Consider the following 17,516-nt stretch of genomic DNA (forward strand, 5'->3'; position numbering starts at 1 on the left):
GCTCCTTATTTTGGTAAAACTGTGATGCACATACTAATAATAGCAATGAAACATAAAATGCAGTTCCTTAACAACAAACAGTAACTCAAATCACAAAGGGTTACAACAAGAAAGTTATAGTAAGCTTGCGTTAATGAACATATAAGACTGATTAAAAATACTAACATACTTTCAGCTTGGTGATTCTAAAAAATTTCAAAATAGTCTATCCTTGGGTACTTTAGCTACTTTCAGTATGTAAAGTACTACTTATGCCTGGAATATAAACAGAGCTCAATATTTGATCCAGTATGTTTACCAAGCAAACCGAATCTGAACATCAGAAGTCTAGTGGTGGCTAAACAAAATTAATGGGGCTTCTCAATAGTTCAAACAAAAAAATTGAAAACTCTTTTGAGGTTAACAGCTTGCGGTTAAGAGACACAAAGGTATTTTACACATGGTAATTTGGTCTTTTTTTACTCTAGGAGGTGGGCAGGTGCCAGTTATAACCACCCTCCTGTGCTGCTGGGGTCAATCAGTGGAACACAGGGATGGAAGAGCTTGTTCTCTATCTGGGCACCAGTGAGGTTCCAGCGGATTCAGCAAGTCCTGACTCACCAGGGTCAGCTGGAATCCTTGTGACCCATACTCCTCCATCACAAGAGGTGAAGCTTTACCCTGACTTCTCTTTGAAGTTTCCTGTGGTCCCTGGGATTTTATGGTACAGCTTGGGTCATCCCAGCCGTTATCTATGTTTGAAGTATGTTTGGAGAAAATCTAGCAGGAGCTGTCTCTAGCGTTAGAACAACTGCCCCATAAAAACTGCTCGCCACAAGGAGTTCAAAGGAACTTATCCAAATATTGTGGTTTTGTCCTGCTCCACCAACTTTGCAAGGGTAGAAAGCTGAAATCTTGCCAAGTAAATTCGGAAACAGATACGCCTTTCTATATTACCTGAAAGAGCTCGGGGCAGTGCCAACATAACCAAGTGGCCTTTATAACAAGATGGACCCTGCCCTTTGAAGGTATCTGTTCTGCATTTACCAAACTACTGATATAAAAATTTATTAGGTTGGTGGGTTAAGGTGAAGACTAAATTAGGTAAATTATTGTGAGAGGTCTTTCTTATATGTGATAAAATCTATTCAATTGTTACTTTAACAACTCAGTTAAAGTCAGGAGCAAACCAGGCTGATGATGGCTGGAAGGAAGCCAAGAGGGAGCATCACATTACAGTGGCTCCAATAGTTTAATCCCAATTAATCCACCTCTGAAGATAGGTGCTATTTATCAGCAGGATGATGGATCATCACCATATTTTCAAACAGAGAAGCTTGTCCGGGATATTAACCAGGTGCAGGCATTTGGTCGTAGTTAGATAGCATGTTCACAGGATCACAGAATAACAGGAGGTGAGAAGAGTGACATTGTTTTACTTTGCTGTAAATCTCTTTATGGATTGCTTAATAGAAAACAGCTAGATTCTCATACCTGCTTCTACAAATATACACTGTGGGAAAGTCCACTTCCATGAATTAGAGACAATTATTATAAAGGCTGTTTTACATGTATATTTAATATATATATAAGTCTTATGCATAAATATATACAAATACATCAATATATAATAATAGTGTTGAGCATGGATCTCCAGACTATATTCTGGGTCCCCTAAAAGGACCCATATGTACAAATTTTGTACTAATTAGAAATCAGTTTCCCCTTTGCATAAACACCAATCTGTTAAGGATGTAAGTAACATTATTAATTTGGTTTGAGTTAAATACATTCAATATAATGAAATTGTTTTAGAGTACATTATGATTAAAATGTTTTACTAATTCAGTCTTGTATTTCTTTCACTTGACAAATGAGTGAAGAATTTAGCAAGAATCTTTGAGGGGAAGTCTGGCAAAAGGGTACTGATAAAAGGTAAAAAGCCAGGGTTAGCTTAACACTCAACCTACCTTTTCATTCCCAAAGCTTACAAGCCTTTACTTGCAATATAACACGCTTTCCCCCCTTATTGGTCCATGTGTCCTCTGCATTTCTCAGAGTTATCTTACATTCTGATATTTTCTGAGAGCTCAGTCTGAGTCCTCTCTTTATGTTGTTGTTAGGTGCCACTGAATTGAATACAACTCATAGTGTGACCCTGTGAACAACAGATCTGAACCCTGGCCTATGCCCTGCCATCCTCACAATCTCTGACATACTTGAGCAGACTGCTGCAGTTATTATGGTCTTCCTTTCTTTTGCTGACCCTCTATCTTTCCAAGCATGATGTTTCTCTCTAAGGAACAGCCACATATCTAAAGTACATGAGATGAAGCTTTATCATCTTTGCATCTAAGGAGCACTCTGGCTGTACCTTCTCCAAGATAGATCTGTTCTTTTGGCAGTCCATGGGATATTCAGTGCTCTTCTCCAACACCACTGTGCAAAGGCATCAATTTTTTTTCTCTCTCATTGTTTTATTTTATTAATTTCAATGAATATCTACAGAGATTTTGGACTTCGTTCATTCACTGTTGCACTTTTCTCCTCGCCCACCCTATCCCCACCCCCACTTCGCTCCTCTCCTTGAAAAGCAAAAGAAAAACTCCTTCATTGGTACACAATCCCCCCGCACACCCCCACCCCAAGTACACTCCACTCTGCAACCCTCATTTGGACTCTTATGGTAATCATAATGCCCTAAAATATATTACTTTTAAACTATTCTCTCCCTCATCAGCTTCAATACAGTAAACATAATTTATCCAGTTTTTCTCAGTCTTACCCCCACCCTGATGTCAGCCTCATTCTACAACAGGTGGCACCATATAGTATTTGTCCTTTTGTGACTGAGATATTTTACTCAGCGTAATGTCTTCCAGGGTCACCCATTTTTTTTTTTTAGGGTCACCCATTTTGAATAAATATTGCATGAGTTCCTTGCTTTTCAATGCAGCATAGTATTCCATTGTGTGAATATACCACAGCTTCTCTAACCATTTGTTTGTTGATGGGCACTTAGGTTGTTTCCATCTCCTTGCTATTGTGAACAAAACCCGGTAAACAAGGGTGTGCATATATTTACTTGGATGTTGTTTATGGTTTCTTTAGGGTATATTCCCAGTAGTGGAATTGCTGGGTCAAATGGTATTTCTATTTGCAATTTTTTGAGAAAGTGCCACACCACTTTCCACAGTGGTTACACCATTTTACACTCCCGCCAACAGTGAATAAGGGTTCCAGTCTCTCTCCACAACCTCACCAGCATTTGTTGCTTGCTGTTCTGTTAAATTTTGCTATTCTGACTGGGGTGAGATGATATCTCATAGTTGTTTTGATTTGCATCTCTCTCAGAGCTAGGGATTTTGAACATTTCTTCATGTGCTTGTTAGCCATCTTCTTTGGTGAAGTGTCTGTTCATATCCTGTGCCCATTTTCCTATTGGATTATTTACCTTTATCTTCTTGTGGTGCTCAAGTATTTTATAAATTCTAGATATAAGTCCCTTATCTGACATGTCATTACCAAACTCTTTTCCCAGTCTGTGGCTTCCCTTTTTACCCTGTTGGAGAGAAGTTTTTAGATGTGCATAGGGATTTGATTCTTAGAAGATCCCATTCATCTATTTTATCTTCTCCTGGTTGTAAATTTTTCAGGATACCTGGAAGACTCTTTATGTTGTGTATTAGGACTACTAAAGTTCTTCCAAGCTTTTCTTTAACGAAGTTTATAGTACTTGGTTTTAGTCCTAGGTCCATGATCCACCTTGAGTTGGTTTTTGTATATGGAGTGAGGTGTGGATCTTGCTTAATTCTTTTGCAGATAGTTTTCCAATTTTGCAAAGGCATCAATTTTTCTTCTGTGATTCTTATTTATTGTCCAACTCTCAGATGTATAGCAAATGACTGAAAAGACCATAGGATGAATCGGCACCCATTAGTATTCAAACTGAAATGCTTTTCTTAATAGAAAATCATCCTACACAAAGGTAGACGAATTCTGTAGGGAGAAACTATGAAAGACATAGGGTAGTCACATAAAAATAAAAATAAGTAAATGTAATGCCTTTGCAAAGGCATTCCCCAAACAGTAAATAATAGGTGTTTTTCAGTTGGGTTTTTTTTTCCCCATTAATGCACAATATACAGACTTTTCTCAGGAAGAAATACAGGCACAGTTTTATTGCGCTTCATGTTAAAATCAAAATATCAAATATATATTTTATGACTATAGGAGTCATCTTAGAGTTTAAAAAGTCAATGGACTAAACAATGAAGGGACAATGGATTGATTAATTTTTAAGTGGAAGAAGCCCAGGTCAGAAAGGAATTACACTTTTCTTCATATTTTCTTTGAGCAAGGACCTGCTGACATGCTGGTTGAGAGAAAAGAACTGGACTCGAAAGATGTACGTTAATATTTAGGCATATATCCCTAAACTCTGCTCTTTTTCACTTTGAAAGAAGAATTGTATCATTTCTATGAAGTCCATTATCTCTGCATGCAAAAAAAAAAAAAGGCAAAGAACAGAGACTCTCCTTTTTAGAACCGATTATGATGCACCATGACCAGAAATTGTTCCCCTCTCCTGGATTGCCAACTGATAACCTTGCATTAATTTCAGAAATGGGAAGGCTTTCTCTAATATGAGTATGCCTGAACACACACCCTCTCAGCGCCCCCCCCCTTCTCTCCAGCACCAGATTTGAGCTCTCCTTCCATAAGTTATATTATAATGAGAAAAGCATCATCTGGAGCATTTGAGTGAAAGGAGAGTGCAGTATTAGAGAGTTCAGCAAGAGGGAAGAAGTCTGTCTTTCAAAATAAGATTTCTCAGCTTATGTGTTCCTGGGAGAATTTTAACTTATAAGGTATGAAGGACCATTAAGATGTTTCTTAAAAATACATACTCTGTAACTTATCAGTGTAATTTCCTACTTGAGTTAGACATCATCTGTCATTGAAATATCTTTTCATTTTGTTACTTCTGGGGTTGTTCAGGTAGAGTGTGGGATGAGAAAATGGTATGTCTACTTTCAAGCTTTCCCTATATCCTGCTTTGGCAAGATCAAGAAGAAAGAATATTAGGCTCTCACCTCATACACAAGGAAAGGTAAGTGGAAGGAAGAGGAAATGGCTGCCACTACATCCACTGTGTCACATATAGAGCAGAACAAAGATCTGTTCATCTCTTCCAGGTGGATATAGCAATGATCTTTCTGATCCATTGAAATGTAATTCTTTCTCATAATGAAATAACATGTTAATTAAATGCACTAGCAGCTCCAAGCAATAGATGTTTATGAAGTGACCAGACAGATGATCAGTATTCAAAAAATTCACTACTGGCATGTAGGTGGCTATAAATTTCAATAGGAAGAGATGGCCCACCTTTCTCTCTCAGACCTGCTGGTGGACTTGAATCAGCTTGAGAGAATCAACCTTTGGGTTAGAAGCTCAACTCATTATAGACTATGCCACTTCTTGTTAGGTGCTGTCAAGTTGAATATGACTTACAGTGACCCTATGAACAACATATCCGAACCCTATCCTACCCTGTGCCATCTTTACACTTTCTGACACACTAGAGCCCACTGTGGCAGTCACTGTGGCAGTTGACCTGGTCGAGAGTCTTCTCCTTTGTTGACCTTCCACTCTTCCAAGAATCACATCCCTCTCCAAGGAATAGCCTCTCCTAGAAACATGCCCGAAGTATGTGAGGTGGAGCCCTATCATTGTTGCCTCCAAAAAACACTAGGCTGCATCTTCTCCAAGACATACCTGTTTGTTCTTTGGTAGCCCATGGGATGTTCAATGCTCTTATCCAACACCATAGCTCAAAGGCATCAATTATTCTGTCATCCCTATTCACTGTCCAGCTTTCAGATACATAGCAAGTGACTGGAAAGAACATGGACTGAATTAGACACACATTAGTTCTCAAATGAACATAATTATTCCTCAATAATTTGGAGGTCCCTAACTGAAGACTTTCCCAATGCAATGTGTCTCCTTATTTCCTGATTGCTGGTACCAAGGGCTCTCGCCTTGATAACTAGTGGGTTGCTGTGGTACTGAAAGTTGTGCCACTAGTGTGTCAAATGCCATAAGGATTACCTGTGGTGGACAGGTTTTAGTAGAGCTCCCAGGTTAAGACAGACTAGGGCGCAGGACTGGCTTTAAATAACAGGCCTTTGAAAACCCTATGAACACTAGAGTAACGTAGATAGTTATACTAGTATAGTGCTAGACCCAGACTGGATGTCAGTTGAAATGAAAAGCAACGATAAACATTGCCTAACAATTGGACCATGGAATATACCTAGACGCTTGCCACTAGAGCTCTCCAAATACTTACTATTGTTGTCAAATACTGTCAAGTCAGAACTGATTCACAGGTGACAGTCCAGTAAGTTTTCAGAGACAGTACAGGAGCAGATTGCCCATCTTTCTCCTGTGGAGCAGTTGGCAGATTCGAACCACTTGTCTTTGAGTTTGCAGCACAACGCCTTTTTATTAAGCCACCAGAGATCCCCAAATATACACTACTGTTGCTATGTGCTGTAAAGTTGATCCTATGAACAATAGCTCTGAATCCTGCCCTATCTTGGGTTAATCTCACTGTCTCTGACACATCTTCTCCTATTGCCACAGTCGCTGTGTCAATCCATTTCATTCAGAGTCTTCCTCTCCTGTGCTGCCTCTTCACATTTCCAACCATGAGGTCTTTTTTCCAGGATTAGTTTCTCCTGGCAACATGCCCAAAGTATGTGAGATAGTTTCAAAATCCTACCCTCCAAAGAGCAAATTGCTTTCATCCTCTCCAGGACAGCTCTATTTGTCCATGGTATATTCAATGCTCTTCTCCAGCACCGCAACTCAAAGCCATCAATTCTACCTCTGTCACCTATAGTCATTGTCCAGCTCTCCAATGCATAGCAAGTAATTGCAAAGACCATCGATAATGTTCACTTAGTCTCTAGACTGATATTGCTGCTTTTTAGCACTGTGCTTCCTTGCTCTGTTTATATGACTGCTTCCTGATCTAAGTATAAGCTTTGCATGAGCAGAATCATGTGTTTTGGAAGTCCTAGTCTTCTCAAACTTAGCCACAATTTGTTATAATCCAAACAGTCAAATGCCTTTGCATAGTCAATGAGACACAGATAGACATCTTTCTGGTACTCTCAACTTCCAGCCAAAATCCATCTGACATTGGCAATGATATCCCTAATGCCACAGCCTTTTCTAAACCCAGCTTGTATTTCTGGAGGTTCTCTGTTCATGTATTGTTCTAGTTGTTTTTTAATAAACTTCAGCAAGATTTTGCTTGCATATAGTATTACTGATATTGTTTGATAATTTCCACACTCTGTTGTATCACCTTTTTTGGAAATAGAAATAAATATGGATCTCTTCCAGCCAATGCACAAGTAGCTATCCTCCAGATTTTCTGGCACAAGCTGGTTAGCACATTCAGGGCTGCATCTGTTCTTTGAAATATGTCAATTATTTTCCAATTTAATCAGAGTAGCCTGAACTTCTTTCATCACCATTGCTTCTTGATCATATGCTGTTTCATTAAATTCTTCCATGTCAGCCAATTCAAAGCAAAATATTTTGACAATATGTGTAAAGAGTTGGAATCAGAAAATCAATAGAGAAGAACGTGTTTGGCATTTCTTAACCTGAAGGAACTGCAGAACAAATTCAAACCTTGAGTTGCAATACTTAAAGATGCTATGTGCAGAATATTGACTGATACAGCGAAGCATCAAAAAAAAGATGAAAGAAACAGAACACACAGAATCACGGTACCAAACTATAAACTAAGCTGTAAATGTTCACCATTACCAAATATGCATGTTTTCATACTGTTCCTTAGGTCTCTATGAGAGACCTGGCAATCTGCTACCACAAAGATTACAACTGAGAAAACCCATGGGCAGTTCTACTCTGTCTTCCAGGTTTTCTATGAGTAGAAAAATTGATTTGATGATACCTAAAAACTACTATTAAAGTCTATAAGATAACATGGTGCCAATGGTAGAAGTCACATGTAACATTTTCCAGAAACATTCATTTTATTGGATTGTTGTTACTCATAGCGACCCTCATAGCGACCCTACATACAACAGCCCTAAACCCTGCCCTATCCTATGCCAATATCACTGTCTCCAACACACCCATCCCGATTACCCCAGTCACTGAATCAATCCACCTCAGAGAGGGTCTTTTCCTCCTGTGCTGTCCCTCCACCTTCCAAAGCATGATGTCCCTCTCCAAGGACGGGCTTCTCCTTGCAACATGTCCAAAGTATGTCAGACAAAGCCTCAGAATCCTAACCTCCAAGGAGCAGCCGGTTAAACCCTCTCCAGGATAAACCTGTTTGTTTTCTCAGCAGTTCATGGTACCCTCAACACTCTTCTCCAGCACCACGGCTCATAGGCATCAATTCTCTTTCTATCCTCCCTAGTCATTTGTCCAGCTCTCTGACGCATAACAAGCAATCGCAAAGACCATGGCCTGTATCAGGCATACCTTAGTTTCCAGAGTGACACCACTGCTATTCAGCACTTTGGAGAGGTCCCTAATAGCAGACTTTCCCATCATTAATAGGTCTTTTAATTTCCTGGCTGCTGGTGCCAAGAGTGTTGTCTATGGAGTCAAGCAAACTAAAGCTGTGCACAATCTCAATCTCTTCACCATCCATCCTGATGCTGCCAATTGGCCCAGTGGTGAGAATCTTTGTCTTCTTGATTTTGAGCCTCAATCCATATTGAAGGCTATTTCAATTGGCTATACCCAATTTTATTGGGTAGCAATTAAAAATAATTTATTAATAAAAATAACCATGAAATAAAATGTAAAATTCACTTACATTTTGAGGTTAAACAGGAATGCTCAAAGAAGTATCAGACTTGCTCTGCTCTCAGCTATCTATATGGGGTATTAATTCACTCTCCTCTGCTATAAAAAGACATTAATACCCAGACCCAACTGCCATCAAGTAGGTTCCAGTTTCCAAGGCTGTATATCATTATAGGAGCTGACTGTTGATCATCCTTCTTTTGCAGCAGCCAGTAGATTAAAATTGCCAACCTTAAGATTAGCAGTCTGACATGTTATGCGGTATACAAAATGACTCTTTAAAAGAACTTTAATTTAAATAAAAATTGAGAATATTGGTATATACTAACAAGTGTTTTTCTTTTTATTAAATGTTCTACCTTTTGAAATTGCTTAAAAGTTCAGTTCAAACCAAATTTACTATTAAGTATAGCAAGGAGTTGCTTTCAAAGCCGAATAACTAAAAGCAGTATTACCGCAATAGAATGAAAGTATCAGTGGTGCATTTCCTACACTTCCTTTGTTGAGCTTTGTTGTTTCCACTCCCCCCCCCCACTTGTCCAGCCTAGCTGCTTTTTTGGCTCTGGTGACCCAAGAGCTCTTAAGTCTTTTATTCTGTAGAATTATACTAAGCCTGTAACAAAAAGGCTACATTACAAGAAAGATGATTTCTTTTAAAAAAAAAATTCCACTTCTATTTCATATCTAAAAGGTCATTAGCAGAAATTGTCATTAACAAATTTTGGGTGGTGTCTTAGGAGTGTTTTTACTGAAAAAGAGTCAAATATGTTCATAATAAATCTTTTCTGTGAAATCAACCAAAAGGTTTCTCAAAAGCTCCTAAAGCAACTGGAATTTACATCTACATGCACTATACAAGCGTCCTGGGATTCCAGAACATTATCAGGGCCCTGATGGGTATATTCTTAAACACTAATCTATCATTATCCTTCAAATTCCTTCCCCCTTCTACCTTATCTAACTTAAATAATGAGATAAGCACCAACACTCCTGAGTTTTGCTAAATGAGTTTAAATATTTCAAGTTCTGCCAACTCTCTGCCCCTCCCCCCATTTTTAGAGTCATGACTAAAAAGGTGAAGAAATATTTTGGAGGAAATGTCAGGGCCCAGCTTCATAAATCTTCATCTACTACTTTCCTTAAATGTCATGCAACCCAAAGCCTACAGCAGATGGCACTTAGAGGAACAAACAAGCATATAAATATTCTTGCCTTCTAGTGTAAAGTGGCCCCTCCTTGGTCTCTTGATTTCTGCTGACGTACTTTCATCATATACTACCACATTTATGCAGAGAACTGGACTTGGTGTTCTACTCTGGCTTTGTCTGAGGGGTGGTGAGCTTTTCTACATAGCTGCAGTGGCACCACAAAATGTGGCTGACTCTGTGCCATTTTCATAAACTTCCTTAAGAACAGACAAATGTGGCCCAATACACGTAGACTAGCAACCTGAGCCAGCAGAACGTTGCCTTGGAAAAGGCTCCCCATTTCAGTTCCAAACCACACATACTTGTACAGTTAACAAATGCAGCAGGGGATACTGGTCCACAACATTCACATTGAGGCCAAAGGCTCTGCTGTCCTCTGCCCTCTTTTCTCCCCACCCCAACTCTGCCTTCCCAGGCACTATTAGATGGGATGGAAATTTCAGAAAAAAATCAGGTGGTCATCTTTTTGGAAAGCCTGCATACTTCAAAAAGGAGAGGGACTTGGAAGTATTTTGACCTGAAAGAACTTAAGGAGGGGGTTCCCTATAAATAAAATCATGTTCAAATAAACACAAAAGGGAGCCAATGTTTCCTGTAAGCCACTTTTCAGATGGATTACTGGAAGGAGTATTCTTTCACAGTTTTATGACTTTCTTTGCTATCATCTGCTTAAAATTTGGGCCATTTAAAATATAGATGTTAAGATCTAAGCCTTTACTTGGATGAAATATTACAAAGGAAGCAGAAAGTCCGAGTCCAAGTGTAGACTCAGAGGCAGAACTCTTGTACTCTTGGGTTCTATTCCTGGCTCTGTCCCTGGGCTCAGGTCAGCTTTCGGTCAGAATCTCACTTCTAATCCCTTCAAGTCATTTGTTAGTCCCTGTTGTCTAAACAGTGAGGAAAAACCCTGAGTAACACCCCTGGATCCTGTTCAATCAATGGAGACGGTTAGAGATGGTTATAATTCACTTCCAAGAAACCAAGGTGATTTATCCCTTGTGTTGAACTCAAAGGTCCCTAAGAGATGACACACCATCATCAGAACAAACCCCTTACAGCACACACTAACATTTCTTCACCTGCAAGAATCTCTGTATTCCTTAATGTGATTCTTCAAAGGTGGAAAATCATGCAAAATTTTTATAGTTCTTTACAGCTTCCACATTAAGTGATTCATGTTGGGTACAATTATCATTCAATTCACAGATGAGAAAGGTGAGGCACTGATAGGTTAAGAGACTTACTAAAGTCCAAATCATGAGGGGTGTATAAGTCAGACCTATTGTTTTTAGGTCAACTGCTCTTTTCTCTCTAACATTCACCTTCTCATTAATAACCCTACTTTTGAAACTGGCCAAGCAGACTGAGGAAAATGGGTTAAACTTCTGCTGCTTATCTCATGAGAAGAATCCATAAAACTTTCCCAGGGTAATAAAAGGTAATCATAACCCTCTATTTGGGTGGCTTAGTGGCTAGAGGCTGCACTGCAATCCCAAAGGCACAGGGTTCAAATCCATCAGCTGCTCCTTGGGAGAAAGATAGGCATTCTCCTCTGGTGTGATTAAGTGCCTCTGAAAACCAGCCAGAGGGTCAGCTATGGGTCACTACTGAATTGACAGTACACAACACAAAGATGTGTGCAGTTCTATTCTGCAACACCTGAGGTCACCATGAGTTAGTTAGCACTGACTCACCAGCATCTGGACTAGAGTTTGTTTAGCATTTGTTCCATTCACCTTTGGTAATTTATATCATTCCTCTCCCACTACAAGCACTTCCAGGAATGAAGAAGAGATACAGCAGTTTAATCCCCCCTCTCTGAACTTCCACTCTTGTCCATCGTGTCCCAGCTGCCTTCCCCAATTACTTAGCCTGTGTTCTTAGGAATTAGAGGCTAGGCAGACAGTTCTTTCAGGACAATTTCACATAAATGTCAACTGTTATTGTTAGGTGCCATCGATTCAGTTCTGATTCATATAAAGACTCTTACATATATCCATGCAAAACGAATGAAGTCCACGGTCATCACAATCACAGTTTTATTTGAGGCCCCTGTTGGAGCCACTGTATCAATCCATATTATTGAAGATCTTCTTCCTCTCTTTTGGGTGACCCTTCACTTTACCAAGCATGATGTCTTTTTCCAGTACCTTCTTATAAATCAGTCAAAGTAGGTGAAGCTAAGTCTCACCTTCCAAGGAGCATTCTGAATGCACTTCTTCCAAGATAGATCTGTTCATCTGTACATTAAATATTCTTCACCAACACCACAACTTAAATACATCAGTTCCTCTTCAGTTTTTTATGCATTGCCCAACTTTCACATGCATATGAAGTGAAAGAAAATGCCATAGCTTGAGCTCCCTATAGCTTGAGTCAAATGCATCTTAATTCTCCAAGGGACATCTTTGCTCTATATTACATTAAAGAAGTTTTTTGAAGATTTACCTATTGCAGTTTCCTGACTAATGCTTTCATAGGTCTTGACTGTGGATCCCAAATATACTCAGTACTCATTTGGTTGGGTTGACATGGTTAGGTCCAAAGACCAGGCTGTCATATGAAAATGGCATTAGGTGAAAAATCTGGGGGCCATGCCTGTCTTCGGCACTAATATCTCCCTCTTCAAATTACTCACTGCTTGATGGGTGAACCTAGTGCAACTCAGGATGCATATGGTGGGGTGAATCCCATTTCTTACCATACTTTCCCCACCACTGTGGAAGCCCACAGGATTTTGTGGTAAGAGTTGTGGTAGTTGGGTGTTACTGGGACCTTGATTGTCTTGTTTGTGCTGGTCCCACAGCCCCATGCCCCCTTTTCCCTCTTCCCTCATCTATCTCGCTGGCAGACTTGGGTCCTTATCCTACCTTCCATATTTAGAATAATCCCATTACTGTTTTCATGAATGAAGAGGAGAAGGTATCCTGCAGCCAGTTGTCCGATATCCCTCATGTTGCCCAGCCATCACTCAGGCCTCTGGTGTATCATTCACAGAGGTCTATGAAGGGCATCCTGGGTTCAGCTGCAATCTTACAGGAGCCTAAACTGTCAAAGGCTCTCCCTGAAAAGTTTTAAAAAATTGTCATAAATGCCAAAATGTTGGATAATGAGATAGCCAAACAGGAATAAAATTAAATTATTGGTAACTTCAAAATTTTCTCCATTTATCATAATGTTTATTTGTCCAGTTGTGAGGATTTTTGTTTTGTCTATATTAAGGTATGAGCTCTACTGAAAGCTGTTTCTGAAGAATAATAATGACTAAATGATACTGAATGAATGGAAGCCCAGAGACAGTGCATGGCAGCTGAGCAAGCATATGTTCCTTCCACCTGCCAGTGTCACACATGTTCTTTCTTGCTTGGATGGCAATTCTTACTTCTCTTCATGTGGCCAACATTATAATCTTAAGCATTCCAGTAACAGTAATGTGTCATAAGGAAGGTTTCCTGGTGATAGACAAATGGATTCATTTTAATCAAGGGCATTTTCACTTCAAATTCTTTATGAGGGAACAACAGAGTATGGCCATTGCCGAGATACTCTCTTTCTGTTGGTGCTATTGAGTTGTTTCTGATTCACAGCTGACCCTCCAGCAGGTTTCCAAGGCTGTAAACGACATGATAGAGGATGGCTTGTATTTCTCCTACTGAGTGGCTGATGGTTTTGAAACACCCAAGAAGCTTGACCTCTAGGTCTGCAGTCTAACTCTCCCCAGACTTTGCTACTAGAGTTCCCTGTGCAGGCACTAGTCATTTCAAAGGGCACATTAATACCCTCAAGGAATATCAATTACTCAGGCAGTAACAAAACTTTCTGAATGAAGTCAAGTTCCTTTTGACTGGGAACCCTAACAATCATTATATTGCAATTGATCATTGCTGTGTGCCATCAAGTCACATCTGACTCACAGCTGACCCTCCAGCACATTTTCAAGGAGTGTAAATCACACAGAAGGAGATTTCCCATCTTTTTGCCCACTGAGCATCTGGTAGATTTGAACAGCGCACCTTTGGGTTAGCAGTGCAACTCCTAGATCAACAGAACTCTCTACTGTGGTTGATGTTGTTATTGAGTGCTGTTGAGTCAGAACTGGTGCACAGCTGATTCTCAGAGGCAGTAAATCTCACAGGAGGGCAGAGCAGCTGGTGGATTTGAACCAGGTGCCTGGATTAAGAACCACTGCCTTTGAGATTGCAGTACAGTTTCTTACCACTAGGGCACCAGTGCTCTCTATTTCAGTTGATAAACATCCCTAATTAGTTACTCTAAAAAAAGAGGTTAAAACAGCCCACTAAAATGAATAGCTAAATTCAACTGTTTGTTGTTATGTGCCATTGAGTTGCCTGGGACAAATAGCAACCCTATGTACAACTGCTCTGAAGCCTGCCCTGTCCTAACCCAATCTCAATGACTCCAACACACCTACCTTCATTGCTATACATACCCTCAGTTACTATATCAACCCATCTCATGGAGGGACTTCCTCTCCTGCACTGTCCCTCTACCCTTTCTGAGCATTATCAAGGACCAGTCCCTCCTGGCCACATGCCCAAAGTATGGGAGACAGACCTTCAAAATTCTAGCCTCCAAGGAGAAACTTGGTTTCACCCTCTCTAAGACAGACATTTGTTTTCTTCATGAAGACTTCACAGTTCTAGACTCTTCTCTGGCACCACAAATCAAAGGCATCACTTCTTCTGTCAACTGTTTAGTTTCTGTGAGATTTGGAGCTATATAATCTGCCTCTCATTTCCAATTTCAGGTAGCTATCAAGGAATTCTAGGTCTTTCAGAGATTAGGGCACTGGGTGGTATTTTAAAGGGGATAGAAAATTAAGAGGGGATAAACCCACATAGATTACAGTGATTCTAGGACTGTACTATGAGACACAGAAGTAAGGACCCAAACTATAACTAGACAGCTTTCTTAATGGACATGCAGATATCCAGTTAGCTTGGTGGACAGGGAACACTTATAAAGATGCAATCTTATTTCTGATGCCTGAAATGAGGAAAACCAACACAGAATGCAAGATACATATCTAGAAACATGTATGCCAGCTGTTCCTGTTTAGTTTCATATTGTTTAGGCAAGTGAGATATTTTTTATACAGGTATTCAAATTTAAAAAATCACATAATTAAAACAGAAAAGATATGGCAAAACACCTCAGTGGATTATAGAAAATAGCAGACTTGAAGAATAAATTACAATAGCCACACATTCCCCATCCCTCTGACCACTACTGACCTGGGGCCACTGAGCGTGGCTGTGTCTCTCACTGCCTGGGCTGTTTCTGATGCAAAATCCAGGGCGCCTGCCACTGGTTTGGTCACAGTGCCAACAAGCCCCTTCCCAAGGCCAGATATGAAACCGCTGACACCCCCTTCTGTTTTCACACCTTCCACTGTTGAGGTTATAACACTGGTCAATCCACCAATGATACCTAGCAAAAAAGACAAGAGTTATTGTCACCAGGCCAAGGACAAAATCTAAAGCATTTAAGGCCAATCCCCTCAATTCCATGTACCTGACAAAGGCACTAATAGGGGCATTCTGCTAATCTGTGTATGACAGAAGTCACAGATGGGCCAACTCAAGACAGAGAGCCGGCAGATATGTCCATTAAATTCAGTCAAGGAATATATATTACATATTAGTCAGAAGTAAAGTGTGATCCAGTTGAAGAAAACATCATCAAAGAAAAGCTAGAAATTTGAGGGTGGCTACTTTCCACTTCTAGAGCTTAGGGAAAATTTGGGCAATCTGGAAGAGAAGCAACAAAGCAGGATCAAAATCAACAAGAGAGATGGAAGTTTGAAAAAGTTGTAATATTATTAAGATAGTTGTTGTTATGTGCCATTGAGTCACCTCTGACTCTTAGCAACCCTATGTACAAGAGCTCTGAAGCCTACCCTGTCCGGAGCCAGTCTCACCTACCCCCACTGCCCCTGTTACTCAATCCATAACATCTGGGGTCTTCCTCTCCTGTGCTGTTCCTCCACCTTTCCAAGCATGATACCAAATACACTGGCTCCCAGATTTCAAAGAATATTATGTAACTGACCAACACCAAAAAATATTTTAAATCAGGTAAAAGCTACTTCAGACTTTGCTAAAAATCAAGTGTAGGCAATTATAGGAAAACTTATGAAGGACATATCCCAAAAAACTGCCAAATGTAGACAGACCCTAAAGGGAGTCCACTCAAAAGACAAACTAAGGGCAAAAAGACATGCCAAATACTTTGAAATTTGAAAACAGGAGCTTGAAAATGTCTCAGCAGTGGTCAGAACTTGGCAAAAGCTGTAGAGGACACAGGCATGACAAGGAAGAGCAGGGCTCTGTCTGGGGAGCAGTTCCAGGATTTGTGCCAGGGTTTTCACAGGATGTTTACCCTTTGATAGAAGGGGTGTGAGGAAGCACTCTAGACTCTTCAGCTCTAGTGAGACAAATTGGTAAAGGAAACTCCTTGGGTGAGAATGTCCTAACAATTCACAATGCATCCTTTGGATTCTGGGCCTATTTGCTCCAGTTAGGCAATATCCCGTTTCCAACTGTTGGAACAAAGTTTATGGCAGAGCAGAAACTCTGGGCAGGAGCTCAGATGGGGTCCTCAGAGAAAGAACATTACTGACCCTGGGTCAAGCAGAGCCTACATAGAGAACTGAGCACAAATCCCTGCTTCTAAACCAAAGCAGCTTAGTGAAATCTGGCTCTTATTACCTTTTAGGAGGTCTCTTCATCCTCAAGGATGAATCTACTGCCATTGAATTAAGTCAGATTCATGGCTATCCCATGTATTTCACAGTAGAACTGTGGTCCCTCGCGTCTTCAATGGCTATGATTTTAAAGAAGTAAACCACCAGGGCTTTCTTCTGCAGTGTTTCTGGGCAGATTTTAACCACCAACATTTAGTTAGTAGTTAACATAAACAATTTGTGCCACCCAGGAATTGAACTCTAGGCTACTGCTCTCTTATTATGCAGTGTTTACTGGACCCTTCTTGCATGAGGCCACTGGTGCATAATCTCAGCCTGGCCTGACTGGCTCCTGGAGATGCTGTACATATTATTTATTTATTATTTTAACGTTAGTCTGATTTGAGGTTCCACTAAGCACACTGGTGTGTCCAACAAAATTGAGTACAGCCATGCTCTCTATATTCTAACAATGCTGGATAGATATAAAGGCAATTATTCCTAGTAAAGCATTTTATATCACTTTTAAAAAACTTCTCTAATAGTCCAATGTACTAATATGATGTTGTTATTGTTATGTGCCATTGAGTTGCCTGTGACCCACAGCAACCCTATGTACAGCAGCTTTGAACCCTGCCCCATCCTGAGCCAGTCTCATTAATTCCGACACACCAACCCCCATTGCCCCAGTCACTGTATCAATCCATCTCATTCGGGGTCTTCCTCTCCTGTGCTGACCCTCCACCCTTCCA

The 17,516-nt window shown here is 40.2% G+C and overlaps 1 protein-coding gene across 1 annotated transcript in view; it reads right to left on the reverse strand.

The window, feature by feature from the left end:
- VPS13D (vacuolar protein sorting 13 homolog D (S. cerevisiae)) overlaps window positions 1-17,516 on the reverse strand; it is a 424,616-nt gene that overhangs the window by 78,202 nt on the left and 328,898 nt on the right. The window contains exon 67 of the mRNA XM_006885745.1: window positions 15,314-15,509. Coding sequence (XP_006885807.1) covers window positions 15,314-15,509 — 196 coding nt within the window. The remainder of the gene's footprint in view (window positions 1-15,313; window positions 15,510-17,516) is intronic.

Source organism: Elephantulus edwardii, unplaced genomic scaffold (genome assembly GCF_000299155.1).
Source record: "Elephantulus edwardii isolate Elephantulus edwardi_28Jun2011 unplaced genomic scaffold, EleEdw1.0 scaffold00045, whole genome shotgun sequence".
NCBI classification, from domain to species: Eukaryota; Metazoa; Chordata; class Mammalia; order Macroscelidea; family Macroscelididae; genus Elephantulus; species Elephantulus edwardii.